This window comes from Diprion similis, chromosome 4, assembly GCF_021155765.1.
Source record: "Diprion similis isolate iyDipSimi1 chromosome 4, iyDipSimi1.1, whole genome shotgun sequence".
In the NCBI taxonomy this organism is placed as follows: domain Eukaryota; kingdom Metazoa; phylum Arthropoda; class Insecta; order Hymenoptera; family Diprionidae; genus Diprion; species Diprion similis.
In genome coordinates, this window is record NC_060108.1 from 10,906,729 (window position 1) to 10,927,368 (window position 20,640).

The 20,640-nt window shown below is 37.0% G+C and overlaps 1 protein-coding gene across 1 annotated transcript in view; it reads left to right on the top strand.

The window, feature by feature from the left end:
* The window catches only part of LOC124405666, a 91,814-nt gene that overhangs the window by 33,835 nt on the left and 37,339 nt on the right, over window positions 1–20,640 (top strand). The window contains exon 2 of the mRNA XM_046880756.1: window positions 12,076–12,151. Coding sequence (XP_046736712.1) covers window positions 12,076–12,151 — 76 coding nt within the window. The remainder of the gene's footprint in view (window positions 1–12,075; window positions 12,152–20,640) is intronic.

Below are 20,640 nucleotides of genomic sequence, written 5' to 3' on the forward strand. Positions count from 1 at the left end.
ACAAAACAAGAAACGATTTTCATCGATCCGGCTGACAGTGCAATGCATCAACAACGCGGAGTTCAAGTCGTGTGTAAAATTGCCGAAAGGTGAAGGAAATTTGCAAGGCAGGATTCGCTCTCTCCTTCCACCCCATCCTTCTCAACCCCTTCATATTACCGACGGAATGCGGGCGTCGAGATTTCGAGCGTCGTGTCGGAGGTCCAGAGACAGCCAAGGAGGACTCGGAGTAGAGTGGCTGAGATCCGTGACTGAGAACCAGCCAAGAGCCGTCTGGATGTAATTTAATTCGAGAGATCAGACTGATTACCGGCTTGATGGACGTGGGCGCGCTGGTACGGCGAAGTCTTTCAAGCTCCGACTAAGTTCGCACGAAGAACTAACCCCGCGTGCGTTTTGCATCCCCTGGTTCACGTCAATGGGCTGTTATTATAATCCCATTAAAGTTGACATATCTATCAATAATTACTGGCTGCCCACGTGCTGAGGTGAAATTACGCCGGAGCGCTCGGTTTTAATGCCGAGAGGGTGAACTAGGGGTTGCTGGTATGGCAGCCACCTTTGCCTCGGCTGCACTATCTCGCGTGAGATAACGCCACGGGGCTATAAATTTTCTTCAGTGAGATTGGTATTATTTAATGTACGGTAGCGTTGTACTTCGTTGATCGTTATCGGGTGAAGAACGATTCGAAAAAAGAGTCAAGCAAATTAGGATCTACTGAAATCGTATTATTGGATTTTCGAAATAGTAAGTCCTAGACATGGCCCAGAATTAAGGACCGATTTAATTTCATATTAACTTGTCACTAGTATTTCGTCCGACAAAAGTATTCTAAGTACAGTGTTCACCGCATTTTATTTTAGCATTTAGGTTAATCAAATGAATATAACTTGATTCAAATAATCCTTTCTTTTCGAGTGGACACAAGTCACAAAAATCAGTAGTTTCAATAGGATTAAGCGATTTTTTAGAATTACAAAGCTTCAGGGGGGACTCGAAGTCAAATACAATATCACTCGAAAACTGCACGGCTGATTTGCAGAACTCCGCACATTTGTAAGAAAAAGACCGAGTCGATTATTGCAAGAGTCGAAGAGTCTCGTTCTTCACGCGAAATCTGAGGTTGCACTTCCTTACAGTAAACCAGCAAGTTCATGGATGGAAGCAATGCATTGATGGAATAAATCGCAGGATCCATTTTCTGATTCCAAGTTCCCTCGAATCTCTATAATTCATGAAAATCACGAAATCCATAGTTTCATACTCATTTTTGGTTTCATACGCTTGTGTGAATGAAAGCTCATGGTTTTTTACACGAAAGTCTCATCATCCTGGGAAGTACTAGTTAGAAATGAGATCGTCACGGTGGATATAATAGATTTTATGAAACATAATACGTTGTTGTTTATCAGAACATTTTTCATTTTATTTAAGTAGCAAAATAAATTCACTTTATCCAAATTTTTCAAAACTACATTGAGCTACAAGTGTAACAAAAATAAAAATATTTCGCGGTAACGGAATGAAATGTCGTTACTTGATAAAGTCAATTGTAGCTCCTACTAGGATAAAATTTCCAATACCTACCAAAAAACTCCATTTTTCACATAGAAAACTGCGAGCTTCTTGATAAAAATGTCAAGTTTTAAATTGAAGTTGAGGATTCTTTTTTTAACAATTGCTGAAATTGAAGACCAAAACGCATTTTATGGTCTGACATACCAGACTATTTCCAACATCCAAGACACCGTGAATAATTTTTATTCCGACATAAGGCTACGATAAAAATACAAATGTGAAAATCAATCTGACAAAAGTTTAAAAATTTATCCTGAAGCATTTTCACATCTCAGTACATAAAAATAAAATTTTCATCATCAGTTGTCTTTAAGACGTTCCGCGTGAACAATAAATAATGAATACTCCTGGACACAAGTGGAAACATTCCATCGACATTTCCACGATGAGTGAAATTATTAGTGCTGGTTGTAAATAAGAATCAGTGAGCCTTCACGTCAACGATCCGAATGCACTCTACCTGGGTAAAAGTAAAAAATCACATCTGCAGGGAAACTTTTTTATTAATAGCACGGTCGAGTTGAGGTGCAGGTTCGCAATACGGGTGCATGCTGCGGGGAACAGAAACTCTCAAATCTGCGACTACACTGAACTTTCGACATTTATTATACTCTCCAAAGTTGAAAACTGAATTTACGTGAGAGCTCTGCTGCACAGGGACTCGGGCGAATGGTACATGGGAGTTGCGTCGTTTGCAAATAAACCTAACATGTTCACCACACGTTATGCAATACCCAACATCTAGCCTTCAATTCTGACACTAGTAATTCACAGACTTTGTGATAATCTAGCACTCAGCAATTACGAAGCCGAATTATTTTTTTCCCTTTTAGACTCGGAGCTTCGAACGATTGGATCACAAATTGAATTCTAGTTTTATTTAAGCCACTATGGTCAGTATGATTTTTGAAGGATGTATGGTAAGTGCAGTCAATTCGAAAAATTAATTAACTATCAAGAAAAAATGCAATCAATCGAAAGATTAGAAATTTTCGCTCAAGCTTTAACCAATGACAAAGTCGATGTTAATCGTCGAAAAATTCCAAACGTTCCAAGTTTTTATATAAATACCTCATCCTGTTCACAATTTTAGGAAATTAACATTTATCTATCATTTTGCACCGAGATAATATCTGATTTTATCCGCAAATAAATTCTATATTCATTTTGGGCAACTATGATGTATTTGTTTCTAAATTACGAGTTTATCATTTGTAAATCTTAATGGCTGCAGCTCATCCGATTTTATTTTACTAACGAGCTTAGAAGTGTATTCATTTAAATATTTGTAGAATAAACCATAATTCATCAAAATCGGACGAATTACACGGATTTCTGGTGAAAAAAAATACCAGAATAACATGATTTTCTTTACATCAACAGCAGAACCTTTACACTTAAAATCCAGGGTTTATATATTTTTTTCTGAATTACAGAGAATTGAAATTTATATCTAGTTCAATTAGCTTCAGTTTTACTCCTCAAAGATTTCTCGTGTCATGTTTTTGTCACGATACATTCTAAATCCCACATATCCTTAATCCTTACGTTGAACACCGGAATCAAAATGACCTCACGCTATCTTCCATGTAAATTTCATATGAAAAACATGCAAATTCATCTGATTTGATCCAAGATAAATAAAGAAATATCGTAAAAATCGTTATTTGATTCTTTTTTTTTTTAATAATCGACTCTACTCACTCAAATATATACCTTTTTTTTATCTCGCAAAATCGCTGATTTTTTTTTCTCAAATACTTGTGTCTTGAGAGTTATTCAATCAATTTTTTAACTCAAATTATTGAAAATTCAGTGAGTTATGATTTTTTGAGTGAATGATTAATTTTCTGGTATTTTTTTGCTTTATGAAATTTTTTTTCATCTTCTAAATTTCATATTGTTAAAAATAACTAGTTTGCCTGAAAATACAAGAAGTTTTTCAAGGTATTTGAATCTATATTACCGTTTCTACGTAATAATTTTTGATGCGGGGTCTGCAGCGACCCCGGAAAGGACTCGTAGAATCCTAACTTGAAAAAATTCAGTTCATGTAATGTTTAAATTTGTGACTTTCAAGCATTTCGTAATCAATTAACCCATATTGAACTTTCGTAATCTGTAACCATTATTGACGTTTCTATTCCATCGTTTCGCATTATTTATGATATAATAGCTGATCGTGCTTCTGGAAACAACGATAACTCAATAATCGTTCTAACTGTCCAACTACAATTACTTTCCTACCACATTGGATGTTCATTATTGAAGAACCTCAAACTATAAAAATAGAATAGCTTCCAAGTCGTCAGAATTTGAACAAAAGTTGAACTAACACCATGTCGAGAAATCAGTCGTTCAGTATCTGTCGAAGAATAGTGTAGGACTCAGAATTAGAAAGTATTATTAAACATATTATTTCCACATTATTTGATCAGAATAGAATACAATTTAAAGCTTTTATAAATTAAAAAATTATATATTATAAGATATATTTAACGTGATTTGATATTTATTATTTATCTACGTGCCTAATAATTCTCTATTAATTTACGAATCTAATATATTTTGAAAATATCGCTACATATATACACTTGACCTCAAAAGGAGTATAAAACGGCCCCTTAAATAATATTTTACTATTACAAACCTTTCTAAAATACAATCTTTCATCCTTAATAAATATATATCAACCTTTTCATTTATCGTAACACCCCACTCTATAGGGGTATGTTCTTACACGCTAGAAACAAAATTAACCGATAGGGCTGAGCCATTATCCATAAACAAGTGTTAAGAAATTCGTCCCAAAATACATCCCCTTCACTTCCATCCGAGCATTTTATTTGGCGATATTTCAAGGGAAGAACAAAAAAACAAACATCACATTTTCACCACGTCAAGTTTCCTGGTCCAGCAGCAGTGCCAGTGGGATAATCGCCAGGCGTCGAGGACCCGTAGGTCCTGTAGGCTCGTATTCCCACGGTTTATTAGGGAGACTGTTAACTCCCCATTAAAGATCCTCCGCTGAGTAGCTGGCGGATGTATCGGCAGGGGTTTCTCCTGGCGCATTTCCCTCGTCGGACGTCGCGTCGTCTTCCTTCACCCTCGACGATTCGAGCTCTTCCCTCTTCTCGTCCTCCTCCTTTGCGGGACACTCGACTTTTCGCCTTCCGCCGGCCCGTGAGGAAAGAAAAGTTTACCTCGTAAAACTCACGGGCACAGGTAAGCCCTCAGGTGTGCACAAGCTTGTGTAAACACCCTCAGATCAATAACGACCGCACTGCTCGACCAGCTGACGCTGATTTTGGTACTGCAGTCTCAAGGTGCAGGCAGGCTTATGTTCGACCAACAACTTTGCTACTCAAGTTTGAAAACATCGTGGAATAACTAATTAAACTTGAAGCCTCGTGCAATTAACGCCCCTAGCATAGGCAATATGGTCTTCTGCTCCGCGTCTTCATTCCCGTCACTCCGCGGATCGAATCGTTGCGATAAAAATTAATGTCAACTCGAGATTTGTGTCATTCTTTCTCGTATATTTTTGGATTCTATTTTGGACGTATTTACGTCGATGAAACTTATATTTCTTCTTAATTTAAAAATATATGTCTGGTAATTTTTTATTCGTATCAACCTTACTGAATTATTCATGGACGTTATTTGAAGAAGGAAAATTTAGTATTTTGAAAATATTTCAAGATTTCTTATTTTGATTGAGAGATTGATATGCAGATTTAGGGAATTTTGTTTTTAAATCAAAATCGAATAATGTTTGAGGGGATTTATGAAGGAGGGTGCACACTTATGAAGGAAACATTTTCTGAATGTCTTTTGAAAGATAATCAGGCAAAAGCAGGCATCTGTGAATGCGCGCTGTCCACGCAGCTGGAGGCAACCGCAGGAAAAAAACGGTTTTCGTATAAGTTAGAGACGACATCGTTTATCTCCGACCCTTGAAACTTTGTACGAATATTGCACTCCAACATTTCGGACCAAACGAAAGGTCAAATGTGAAATGCGATAGGTCTTCTCTCGTGAGGATCTGTGTAGCAGATTTTTCATTTCTCCCTCTGTAATATATATTTGGTAAATTTTATGGAGAAATAAAAATTTCATCTAGAATGTGAACAAGCGTGAAAAGATAAGTTCAAGAAAACGGAAGCTCGTACATAATCCATGTTTCTTAAAGTTGAGAATTTTTCAAGATTTTATGAATTCAATTTCTTTTCAAGTCTTTGATAAAGATTCTGTAATCAGTCACGTTATTGTAACGTTTAAAATGTTTTTAAAAAAAATTTAAAACCTTAACGAATATCAATGCAGCTAAAGTCCTCGACTTATGAACCAGTTTAAAGTTATTTTCAATGTAATATATTGAAAAAATGGGTACTTTTGAGTAATTCCACCACTTTATCACTCGCACACTTGGTATTCATCGAATTATTATATTTAAAAAAATGCTAAAATAAAAAGTACTGTAGTCATACCCAAAGACTTAAATATCGATGTTTCATTTCAAACTACTTTAAAAGGATTAAAAATACATCAGCTTCGTTCGATTCCATTATACACGATGATTCCTTACGTTCATAAAACTATTTCACTCAAAGTCACTATGCAAGAAATTTCTAACAGCTAAATACACGCCGAGGTGTGCTCGTAGCCAAACAGGGCTCGGTGTTCCACTTTGGCAATTAACATCGAACGGTTTGAATGTGAGATTTAATGCCGGCTATGAATCAAGCGAAGCGGTCGTCTCGTTCTAGGGTATAAATCACAATAATAATTACCTAACTGTTATTTATATCCCCCATACGACCTACCTCCGCGACGTGCACATGCGATTTCAACTACCAACCCTGTTTCCTAAGCCACAGTTTGTCAGACGTCCAGCCCAGAAGGAGAGGGACGAAGAGTGACCGGAGGATTTTTCAATTCAAAGGAAAAGGCGCTGGTTACACTTGGCTCTCACCCTCCGCGTGTATCTCTTCTCTCAGATCTTAAAGAGGGTTGAGTGTCGGGGCTGCTTGCACCCGGGACAATAAGGCCGCCTGTTCTTGACGCCCCGAGATGAGAGTCAAAAGCCTATCGGAGCGACGACATCTTGTTCAACGAGCACCAAGATAAACGTGGCATAGCTCAGCTCTTGGGTGTTCGTCATTGAGCCGTTGGCCCTTCATTTTTTCCATGTTTACGCATTTTCAACAAATGATGTATGCGGGAAAAACTTAGGAAATATTCTACGGAATGGTTGAATTTTTTGAGTACAATGAATCTTATTTTATGTTGCATGTTGACGTGTTGACACCGTATCAGGTTGAACCGATATTCCTACGCAGTATTTCAAGTGTTAGCAGATGTTTGTGAATCAGTAAATGTCAAATTATTCTCATATTGGTAGTTAGTGACGTAGATTTTTAACAGTATACTTATACCGGGCGTTTTCGAGTAATTGTTACAGTATTTTGGGCTGCTTACCGTGGATTTTAGTCTTTTTTAAATTACGCGAATATTTTTTAGGAATTTTTTGCTAAAGTCATATTCCAATCAAGAGAAAAATTTTATTTGGGTCTCAATTTATTTATTTTTTTCATCATACAGTGGTAAAAATTGATCGCATCATGTTTTCAGATTTTTATTAGCCAAAACTTTCCTCAAAGAATTTAATCTGAAAGACGTTTTGACAAACGAATGTGAATTCTCAGACGTCGAAAAAACTGAAGCACATTTCTCAACGTCGCACAGAGCTGTTTGCATTACAAATTATGGTTCAAAATGATTGGTCAATTAAGTTAGGCAAGTTACTAAAAATTCGCACGTATCACCAATTTTTTCTAATTTTTTTTGTCCAGAATTGACATCCAGCCATCCAGTACGATCTTTACTTCAGAAAGCGATCATTCATTCAGTGGACCCTTCAATAACTATTAGAATCCTCACCATATCAAGTGGAAGTTACGACCCTTCCTATATCCGGACTAAAAGTCGCGAATCCAAGGGTTGATGGATCTCTGAACCCTTTTATTTTTGACTGTTTAAATACACAATTTTTCTGTTAAGCTTCTCGTCAGCACGATTCGATAATTTAATGTTTGATGTAACTTTTACCATCTTTTTATGAGGTCCAAACGATGGCTTACTGCACTCAATATAAAAACGGTAGTCTGAACGGCGGTCAACAGTTTAATGGATTCTCTGTCCAGATCTTGACCATTCCGGATATTGAATGATTACTATCTTCAACGAATCGTAAAAAAATTTGTCATGGCTCGAGTCCACTACCTTTGAGTAATGATTTCCCATGAAATGCTTTCGAATCCGTAATCATCCAACGTTGAATTTTTGTGAATAATCGCTTTAAGTGTCTGCAGATAAGCTGATGGTGCGTAAGGTAATATCCCCTGAAGGTTAGTGCTTGAATGATTACCCACACCAGTAAGATCAGCCGTTTTTTCCAGTCTCAAGTGACACTATGCAAGCTTTCCTCGAATATCTCATCACGAATACTATTAATCACAGCGATAAGCGTTCTTATAATATTTTCAACGGTCAAAGGTTCTAATTTAGCATGATCAATTACCCTCCAGATAATTTAAATCCAGTCACGCGATCGCTTTTGTTGATTAAATAATTTCTTAAGCAACTCTGATCCCCAAATTATTATCTTAAAAAATTAGAAGCTAAGTACTCCGGGTTTCCAGCTTAGCATTAATTGCATCATACATTTTACGCATTCTTTATCCGATCGACTTCATCCACCTTTAGACACGAAGTATCGAGACCCGATAATCCGAGGACGGTCAATAGATTCACTGTATAATTGTCACGCGCTGATGACGCGGAGCTTAACGGGGTTGCAGTATGGTTGGAAACCGAGGGTCGAGGTCTGATTTGATAACTCGGTATTATATACACAGATAAGCCGGGAAACATCCCCGGCGAGAATCCGGTCAATAATTACCGAGAGCATCCTTGTCCTGTCAGGTATCCTTATGGACGATGGTTACAGGGCTTCTGGCGAGTAAGGCTAGCTCTGCGTCCTCTGCATTCTCATCCTGCTTACGCGTATGAAGGTGGTAGGTGGTAGGTGGGTGAGTACACATGCCTATAGATATAGATACCTGATGCGGACGATATGAGTGCGTGCCCTGGAAGAAGGGCGGACTGTGTCAACTTGAATAAGTAAACTTGTGTCCTTATCGGGGATGCGGAGGGTGAGGTGGAGGAGGCTTGCCTACTTCTGTCTCTACTAGAGGCTGCGGCCCAGTTGCTTCGGGCCATCTCTCACCAAACTCGGCTACGTGCTCAAGGATGGCTGAATAATTCATCCCGTTTAACATTCTACGTATATATACACTTTTTGGGGATCATGCATGCGCATAAAGGCCATCATTGGAGTTCCACCTTAAACATGGGATACATATTCTTCAAGAGCAGCAGCTTCTTGTACGATAGTCTTGCCTGCAGCCACCTGAGCGACATGGTTTAGGTAGCTACTCAACATTCAGGTTTTTAAACCACTTCAAAAATTTCGATCAAATGATCTTTGGTACGGAGTGTAACCTAAAAAATAATCGAGTAATAACAAGTTTTGGTCAGAATCGTCGAATTTTTATAGGTATTTTCGATTTCACATCCGTTATATTGGATCCAATGTTTTGGATTCAGAAAGTTTTAAATTCTGACTTTAGATTCGTGATCAGCGACCCCAAAAACTTCCGAGTCAACAAACAATATTCAGGCCAAAATATTGAGTTTAAAAATCCATGAGTGAAAAGGTTGTATAAGTGAGTCGATAAACTATAAGCTTATTATTTCGTGAGACGTGTGTGTTTAAAAAAACTTCATTAGCTATAATTTGTACTAGAAGATTTTGATTCTGATTTTGAAATCACAAACATGTTTTTAACCGTGCATAACCTTGGAATGGCTCTGAATGATGGAAAAATATATATTTGTAAAGTACTGGTGCATGTTACAGAGAGAAACAAACAAAAAAGCTTTTGATCCAAGAACCATAAGAAAAAATTGGTAAGACATGGTTTTTTATGGGTTTTTTTTTTCAATATTTTTTACATCGACCCCCAATCTTGACTTCAGATTCGTGTTCGATGGGGAAAAATACACAAAAAAAATACAGTCCGACCCCCAACGCACACAACTTTTTTATTTTTGTGGACTTGTGTTATTGTACCCGTGGATCTTACAAATAATGTCTGAAAATTCAGCCTTCTCTCTATATTTATAAATTAGGGTTTAATAAAGCGATTATTTTCACTTCATTTTTCGATTAAAAAACAAAATTTATGTAACGTAACTCTGCAAATCCTAAATTGTAATAGTTCAGTGGCTGCTAAGTAACGTGCAGGCACATATCAAAGAAAATGATAGTTCCTGAAAAAACGCTACTATAACGGATTTGTGCCAGTACAGCTAAATTTCCTGATTTGAAATTATGAATAATCATACAAGTAAATAAATAATTTATTTTTTACCACATTTTCAACTGTTTTTTTTTCAATTTTTCCTTATTTGTCCATTCTATCTCATTTTAATAAATATAAGTAAATAATAAATAAATGTTACAATGTTTACCTACGAAAATCATTCTTCAAAGCCGCTTGAAAAATGAATCTCTCTCTCGTTAAAGCTAAATTTAATTTTCTTTCCTTAGCCGCGTTTTTTTCTCATTCATTTGACAGTGAAATTTGAAACTTCTCAAGCCTCTAATGCACAAGCTTTGATATCTCAACTTTTACATATTCGAAGATGATAATTCGTCGATAGTCGACCTCGATAAAGGACCACCTTACGATACAAATTTTCTATCCATTCAGACTCAAAGTAATAATTTTCAATTTCTCACAATTTTAAAGCAATAATTACATTAAATATCAGTCTAAAGATGCTGAAAGCCTAAAATGCATCCAAATTTTATTTATTAATTTTCCTACATACATCGCACTTTTCTGATAAAATCACTCTGCTTTCTCGTAATACCTCTCACACACACACACGCACTCACACACCGTAAGCAAAGTATGTCATACATAAATCAGTCTTGTCCTATTTTCCTATCGATCTTCGCGCAGCAGCTTAGAAATGTATCTGTACCTCTTATTGCGAACTTTTCCCGTCTCTTCCAAGACTCGCGATTATATCTCAAGAATCCCCTGCGCTATATATAATACATGGCTGGCACCGCGGGGGACAGATAACACCTGCTGTGGGGTTTGAATGAAACAGAAAACGGTTCTTCGGGAGCCTGCCCGCCGGACTGATCCCTTCACCGTACCAGATATCGGGATTCATGGTCCTGAAAACACGATGCTTTCTTCTCACCAGCATATTAAACGCGAAATTTTATTTAAAAAATATCTCTCAGAATTTCAAATTCACGTAAATCCAATTCGTTAGTTGTTCTATTGAGGGATGAAGAAATTCTGAGTTGATGCGAAATTATCTTTTCTGTAAAATTTTTTAGCAGGTGTGACTAAAGGTTACGATTCGTTTTCAAAACGATGTATCCTTTATATTATAAAGTGAAACAAGTGACGGAAGTAGGTGTTTTTACTTGAACATTCCAAAAAATCATATAATTTTTTTCTCATTCAGGATGAAATGGATTTGATTTTTTTTTTTTAACCTAAAATCGGTTGTTCGACGGATTGCAATTCAGAAGAGAAGGTGAGAGATTTGAAAAAAATTTAACCACTGTATGCAACTGTATACAGTACTGTTTAAATTTTTTCGATTGTGGAGATCAGATATTATACATACATATGTGTATAATCAATAAACTTTGGGTGTATCTTGTAACCGTTGTTGTTTATGACTATAAATATTTCGATAACACAAAAAAAGAAAACTTATTATTTAGGATGAAAGGTTCAAACTACAAAGAACATTATTTAGAGATGTATTTATAGTTGAAAAATTAGTCAATTTTGTTTTATTGTATGAACTTGTATGAACAAAATGGTTAATATTAATTAATTTCAATAATTCATTCATCTATTCATTCGTCCGCAAGATTAAAATACGCCTTTTCTGTGTGTAAATGTTCGTTTTCAAATTTAATTCGACAATTTTTTCTCGACTATTCTTTTCTTAATTAAACAATATCAGTTTTTTTATTTTGACTTCACTTTTACTTTTATGTATTGTTGTCCAAGCAGGTTCGTAGTTTTTTGGTAAAAAAGCTTTTGTGTCACATTTTCATTATATACATTTCATTTTCGTAGATAGCTTTTCAGTTTTAATTGCTACGAACTTGTTAAAATTGTTATGCTTTCATTTACAATTTTATAAAAAATGTGACTAGACTTAGTTTGGTAGAAAAAAAATGTAGATTATAAAATTGGACACGTTCATATGTGCGAGTAAATTGAAATGTGAACGAAAATGTAATTCATAAATTCAAATAGGTGATCGTTGTGGAGTCAATCCTTATTTATTGTTTTCTATAATTTTCTATCGTTTCTCTGTTGCAGCCGACGCTGTCAAGCTGCTCCACATTCACATACCACCTTACACTATCAAGGGGGAAAATGCGATTCTGCATTGCAGGTAAGGGCTAATAATCGAGCGAGCGCATGAAATTTGGGGTGAAGAGGTGATACACGATGATTAACTTACGATTAATCCTTTCATTCATATACTTTTCCTTACATTCGTTACATCAATAAGAAATTGGAAAATTCAAATTGACGGATCCAATGTGGTGAACACTCAAAAACAACCCGAAGAAAAATTTTGAAAATTTGGAATTCGGATTTTCATGGTAGATTAATAAAAAATCCTTTTTTTCGTAGAAAAATACGATTTTCAACAACTTGCTTACATGTGCTATTGTTGCAAGTAAATGATTGAATTTAACAATTTTTTTACACTGAGAAATATTTCAGAGACCACCTAGAACCAAAAAATAGGCAGTTGTTACCAAAAAAGTAGTTTAATAAATAAAAATTTACAAAACTAAGATGGGAGCTGCAATAAGCTTAAGGTTCAGTCATAGAAATGTGAGGACAGATAAAAAAATTACGGGATTCGGTTGACTTTCGATGGAAATTTTTTTAACTTAGAAATCATTAGATTCTGAATATAATTGCTAAAGTAATTTTCATGTTATTCGAACAACAAGATCAAAAAAGAAATAAAAATGATGATATCTCGAGATAGTACGTACGGATATCGATGATCTTGGTCTCAGTCGACACGGCTTTTTCTAACCTAAAACTGAATAAATTTTGAACTTTATCGGCCAATTAGTTTTCGAGTTATTCGGATCATACAATTAAACAGATAAAACATTACATTTGTTAATGTTTCACGGGCTCGGATTGCATTCGAGTGGTAAGTTCTCAGGTGAAACTGCATAAAAATATTCTGAATTGCTGACCAATTTTGTAGATCAATTTGCAATTCGTATTTTGGCGTAATCTGTAACGGTAGACATTAAATAACGGAAGAAATGCAACTTTTCTATGAATTTGAAAAAAATACTTAAAGCTTTTTGAATGCAAATTTGGATCTTGTACTCAATTTCAACTTTTCCCGTAACGATAAATTGACAGATCCTTGATTATTTACGCTCGTCAATCGTGAATCAGATACAGCGGTTATAATGGAAAAATTAAATAAAATAACAGTACATTATATATCGAGGAAATAATCGACTTTTATTCCTGTGTCACTCATAAGCCTTCATTCAAGACTTAACTCTGGCTACAGTATTGACTTAAATGTGTTTTCCTTTTATTAAGGAATAGTTTCGTCGGAAAAGGTCATAAGTAGAGGCTTGCACAACAAGTAGAGGTTTCGTTTGTTTAAATAAATATCTGAAGATGGCTGGTTGAGCCCAGCCACATCGCAAAAAATTTGTTACTAAACAGTGTGCAAACGCCCACTTATGACCTTTTCCGACGAAACTCTTCCTTAATTATAGTTTCGGGTCACGAATTCTGCACTATCTACACTATTTTCCTTTTATACGTAAGTATGATGTATCAGTCTGAAAACTGTAATATTATTGAAAGTTTATAATAATATAGAGAGATGTAGCTAAAAATGGAAAAGAAAGAAAGAAAAGCAGAAAAACTGAAAAATAAATTTACGGGAAATATAAGGTCATATTTCCCGCAAAACGCGGGAGAAAAGTGATATTTTTTTCCACGGATGAGGGAAAAATGTATAAATGGAATAAAATGTCACTTTCATTCCACTTTTCGGGTGAAAAAATGCACATTATGGTTAAGTCTTGAATAAAATATGAAAGAAAATATAGCTTCGAAGAGATAGAAATTTCTACTTCACGAGGGTCAGTAGTGTTCTTAGAATCGCGGATCAGCTTACGCGTTTCTGTAATTGCGCGATTGGATCATAATCCCCAATCCCAACTAATAACGTACTACTCACGTAATCCGGGTACCAATAAGTTTTCTCGTGCGAGTTTCTGACAACTACAGTGCCGCCTACTAATGAAAAGGAGAGAAGGTATGTGGGGCTGGATGGAAACAGAGAGTAAGAGAAAGAGACAAACAGAATGAGAAGGGGAGCAGAAAAAGATCTGAATTTTCATTCGGGTAGGATTATGGGTCCGGGCTCTGGATCAAGTCAGAATTAGGCGGAGTATATACAGAGACTAATTCTAACGTCCGCCAAGTTCAAATCCCTCCTCAATCTTCCTGATTATTATCCCCATTGATTCTCGCCCACACAGTTACACGAGGGTGTTTCGCTATACGGCTGATCACTAATGCATTAGCTGCGTTCTTGAGCATATAACAAGACTGCTGATACTTGCGGGAAATGGAGGAAAAAAGGAGATGAACGAAAGGGGATGAGAATAACACAAACAAACGACAACGAAAAACCGAAAAAGCAATAACAACAAAACAGCACAACGGAGCTTGGAATTTCTCCGCGTTTGGTACGTGCCTCCTTCTAATTGGCAACCTTCTAGAGCGAACATGGGCACGTTCCTCGCCAATTTTACCACCAAATCGATTTCGCAAGTCTCGCTGCAGGGCGAGAAACTCTGTTATTACGGCCAACCAGGAAAAATATTGGGATTTCGGAAAACCGGAATCCATGTATAGGTATGTTGGTGTGCCGTATTCGAAACACCTACGAGGAATTTAAATTTGACTTGATGTCTTTAGCAGTCGTTGCAAAAACGATATGGAAAATAAATGTGGCGAGAAAGTGAGATATTAATTGATCTCTTAACTTTATCAGTCCGCGATATTAAAATACGAAAATATGGATAATGTTCACGATATTTTCACAATTTTATTTCATGATATGGACAATGAGATAGGAAAATGTATGCTACTGATTGACGCTCGATACGAACTCGAAGTTTTTACAGTTCTGTGCTTGATAAATGATGACCATGATGGGCGTTATTACTATTTACTTTATCTATTGAATCAAGCACTTGAGCCCGATTTCATGAAATTTGATATTTTCAGAGTCAGAGTTAGAGAAATTCAATAGAAACGTTATTTTATCGGCATAATGGAGAAATCTAAGTAATACTCGAAAAAAAAGATTGTAATATTACAAAATTCGATCGAAACCTCCGATATATTGAATTTCCTTTACAAATCAGTTTCTCCAAAACACTTTGCCTTTAAATTAAGATCGTGAATATTTTACCGACAAGTATAGATGGCTTTTAGTTTGAAGATACGTTTGAGTTTTTCGAATAGAGGATAGAGTATACATAATAACATATATAAAATCGGAGGTAATTATTAACGGAACGTCAACTTTTGTGGAAGGTATTTTAGTATAAATACAATATTTTCAGCATGGCAGAATCAATTTCAATAAAGTCAACAAACCGTTCAAACCCATACCTTGGAAATTAGTAAATGTTTGGATCCCTACAATAACAATATGTAATCTAACAGTTACTTAACAGGAATGATAAACTCATTATCATTTTATGAGAACGTTATTTCAACAATAAGAATAATATTTTCTCGTTCACGATCCCAGACTACCGAATGAGAATTTACTCGCTTTAATAAAATTTCATCGTCAGTTGACGTTACTGAACATTGATTTATGCACTAAGACCACTAATTGAATCATCTGACGTTCAGTTCCAACGACTAAATTATTCATTTGGCAGCCCATGATCTTGGCTTTAATTGTTCAATGTAGGCGCAGTCATATTCAACGAAGGTGATAAACTAAATGGACAAAACATCACAAATGACTGTCCAAATAACCCTAAAATATCTCTGAGCAAAATGCTTATTTATACCGGAAATTTCACGTAATTTTTCAACATTTTCGCACAACTGTGCATCGATGGAAAGCTGACTATGATTTACAGTATCTGAAAAGTAAACGTTGTTCAAAGAATTCCTCTCTGATTGTGAGTAAAAAAATGAGGACGCGTAGTTGACGGGTTGAAATTTGGAAATCCGTGTGAACTACGTTGCAGCAGCCATCAGTGTGCAGATGCATCTCGCAGTAGACGAGGCACGTATCGACGCCGGACCGAAATGCCTCGGTTGTGAGTAACAGACCACAGTCAGCAAAGAGAGAGATAGAGAGAGAGAGAGAGAGAGAGAGAGAGAGAGAGAGTTTCGATCGAAAGCCTATCTGCACTTATCGCCGATCTGGTTCGATGCTCGTCCGGAGTCGGCGGAAGTTGCGGACGTTGTCGTTCCCAGGATCTCTCCCTTCTTCTCTACATGCTGCCAACGGTAACCGGCTTATTTTACGAATTCTGGAAGCGTTCCTGGCTTCGACTAATGCAGTTGGTGTACGCGAAATGGAACGACGCGACGCAGCGCGGAAGGGGTGAACGAAGAAGAGGTGGATGGGGTTGAACGGCATGGAAGAAGAGCTGCGCTACGCCCTTACCTTCCTCCCCTCCCCCCTTCCCCTGCGCCCGAGTCTCTAGCACGCCTGACAACGTCCTCCTAAATTATGATACAATTATCTCAGATTTTTCCATATACCATCCGCGTGCGCCAGCCGAAGAACCGGGGAGGCAGGCAGTCGAGTAATCTGGTAATGAAATTTTCAGCCATGTCTTCAGCGAATGCGATTCACCAGGCATCTAACGAACTCAATAAGATCTCTTCTCGTAATTTACATTCCCACCTTAGCTCTGATATTCACCTTGGGATGTAAAATAAACTCATCATACTCGGTTGTGCTATACTCGTGAGCACATCGAATTGCAATTCGGAGATTTTCATTCAGTTATTTATTGTCATCTTGGAACGATCGTCACCTATAACCGTCAAGAATGGTCCAAACTTCGTTTTTATTGCCATACTATATAGGACTGAGTATTTTTCTTTGCACTCATCCGGCAAGACTTTGCAGAGCTAGTTGATTATACCTTGTACAAAATCACATCGGTGGATGGAGTTTAGTGGCATGATTTCGTAAAAAAAAGCATGAAAAAAGCATGGTGACGAGAGAGGTGCAATTCATAAATAGTCAGTTTTCGGGAGAAGAAAATAACTCTGAGTAAAAGCCTCCCATGCTTATGGAAGTTACCTGTTGTTCTTTGCTTTGCAACGGCTCATTTTTTAACTACAGAAATGTCACTTTTTAAGCTTGCAGATTCGAACTTTGCAAATACAAATATGATCTTGACTCAAGAATGCTAATTTTTGAGCTCTGTCACTCTCGTCTCTCTACTTTCTACTCTTACCTTTACACTAATTTTTTTCTTGTCTTTGTTATTTGGCCCCGCCTTATTTATTGGAATTATTTTTATAATTTTTATTCCAATTTTTTAAATTTTATTGTTATAGTTTAAATTTATTGGGCTAGCAGGACATCAATCCGCCTTGCTATCCAGCAATCCTCTACGTCAAGGCCTCAAAATTACGGAATATATCGTAATAAGCTTACAGATTATTATATCATCTATTTTTATTTTATTTACTATTCTGCCTCGTTCTTTTTCAAATATAGAAACATTACATCGAAGAATAAATTTTTCGTAGCCTAAGCCTCGCGCAACAAAAGTGTTCAGTTTCAGGAGAGACTTCGATGAAATTTTAATTATCGTTTGAAAATTGTTGTGTAAGGAAATCCTTTTGCTAATTTTTATTTTTATCGGCATATTATTTTCTCATCGTGTGTAGCAAATCACATTTAACATAAATAAGTAATTAATTGAGAAATTCAATTTACATGTAATTTACATGTATAGGTTTGCAGTTAAAATACCGAATATTAGTAGAGTTGATTCTGATTATTCCTAGAACTTACGACAGACTGAATTACGTCTGAAAGAATGTCTCACATGCGCAAGTGAGGAGCAAGGGCAGATGTTTTCGAAATGATCAATTAAAAAAAGACGGCAAATTTTCTTTTTTTTTAAACCCATATTACCATAATCAAGTAATTGATGGAAAGATTTCCTTGTAGAACATTTTTCAATCAGTAAAGAATTAAAAAACCGTTTTTTCGCGATAATTTTGCCAAAGTCTCCGCTTAAAATTGTTAACCCAAGTTGTTGTAGACTGCATCAAAAAATTAATCAAGTATTGAACTCTGAACATTTTCATAAATATCTCATTAGGGTTTTTGAAATTTCGGTGTATCTTTCTTTATTTTCGAAAAGGTCAGTTTGAATCTCTGATTTATTGTTTATTTTTTGGTACCAATCATTTCTTAATTTTCTATTCCACATGTTTTTCGTCCCATTTGTAACCAAAAATAAAATTTTCATCTGTGTTACACAGTATCGTAAAATTAAAATCTAATGAAAAACTGCAGCATTTTTGATACGATGGATCAAACATACACGAATTGTATAACTGTCTGATTTTCAAACACAAAAACGGGAATAACTGTACTAGATTATAGAAAAATTTATTATTGATAACACTACCGTAAATGTATTCAATATCGGAGCGCTAAATTTCACTGGAAGATTGGAGAATTATCGAAACGGATTTTTATCACTGCATCATGTCGCAATATTACCGGTGCATTCGTATACAGAATTATCATAACAGTATATGATAGCTAGCATAGACAACATGCCTAAATATTAGGAATGGCACAATGCCAGTGGTTTCATTTTACTAGACACATTTGCCGAAACAATTAAATCCAGAGGATCAAAAAGGATCTACAATGGTCGAAGAGTCCCGACAATCCAGTTCCAAGATGGTCTTCCGCCAGCTCTCGAGGGTGATTTTGTACTTACCTAAACTGTAACCCGTTTGCAATTAAGTTTTCTCAAGAACTCCTCGTTCCGAACGACGAGCAGAACAATATGGCCTTAATTTCTCAATCCTCAGCACCGTTTCCACCACCTTCGTTGAGACTTTCGCCTACACTCACGGATTCCGTCTCACTCGGATTCACCCTCCCTGAACTCCTCCGTCTCTTATGACCTGGCTGTTGTACAAGCGCTTCTTGCATTTCCGTCAAATTTACACCATCTCCAAATCCTCCCATCGTCCTGACACGATCGGGCTTCTGTGATATATAGGTTACACGTAGACGGACGTATAATTTGACGTCAGCACTGCTCCTGGCAGATCCCGCCTACTTCGACTCTATTTTCTTAGCCGCGGGGGCTCTTATCTATATGATCTTCAAGACGGTGGCGCGGCGTCAGCAGTACTCTCGTGAAAAATAACACGCGCCTCCAAGCACGTACACGATGATATGAAAGATTTTACAAGCGCCCCAGCTCTCCTCTCCGCCATCTATCAACCTCGGATTGTGGACCAGCACGCGACACGAAGGCACGTAAAACCGTTTTGGACGTTGTGTACACGAAATTCCATTCCTCAATCCTTAACTAACTACCTTAATAGCTTGCGTTATAATCCGATAACGTAAATAGCGAGCTTGATGAAACTGAATTTTAGCAGAAAAATGGTCTTGTCGAAGCTTGCTCTTCGAAAACTGAAACAATTATGAATGGAATCTGATATTAGAACGAAAAATCTGGAAATGAATCACTAGAATAAACCCTTGGCATTAACATTAGGAAACGTGTTCATGAACACAAAGCTCCTCAAAGCCAGAGGGATACTCGAGTATCGTTCAATGGGGTTTCGTAGCGTAAAGTGCAGACCAAGGATTACCAAGCGAGCGTTTGCAATCAGGCGTAGCCGGAAGTGCAACAGTTTCCGAAGATGAAAAGAGCTGCATCTGGTATTCTGTACGAGTGCCATTAAGTGGGCGACAATTGTAGCTGGAACTAATAATTCCAAGAGCAACTGTGGATCACGAAGGAAATTTTTCTCACATGAGCATCTGTCTGGGGTAAAAGCCGCTTTTGGAGTCCAGGGAAGTCGCCATTCAGATCGGAAACTTTGTGTCGCGAGAACTCACGTCACATAATAACCCATTCCAGCAATCCATGTACCATGCAGGGAATTTTGCAGCGCGACGTTCATTCTAACCGGTAAAACCGCGGGCAACAGTTTGTATAATATCGCGGTATATAATGGTACTGCGAAGCTGTATTTCAATACTGCGTGTTCATCAATTGATGCTCGGGTTGAACCACCCCTGGGATGTGACCCGGCAAATAAGCCGGAGGATGCAAATCAATTCCAGTATAGAGCGCACCAAATTGTGCGCCCGTATTCACGCCTCGATACTCGCGCAGGATTCACCCACACATTCCAAGTTCCTCGATTCCCTTTGTACCCTCGTTGCACGTCCATTCAACGTCCCGTTGCAGTTATTGCACGCATTTTGACTTTTTCTATTAATTTATTGTTGCACCAGCCCCGTTCAACAACGACCAAGATCGTCGTATGAATTTGTAAGGCACCTGGCGAATCGGAAATTATATGAGCATAAAGTGATTTACATCCTCGGGAGACTTGCGTGCTGGAAACTTCCGGGATAACATATTTTCATGTGTATGTGTGCATTTAACTTCTAACCTTCGTTGCGAGGGGTGCACCACCCTTGTGGCTCGAGGCGATGAGCCTTCAAGTGCAGAAAGCCGATTAAAAATTTACGACCCCTTACGTACTGTTCTCTAAAAGCCTGTTTGTTGGTTGAAGACAAGGTTTCGAATGAGCTAGAGACGA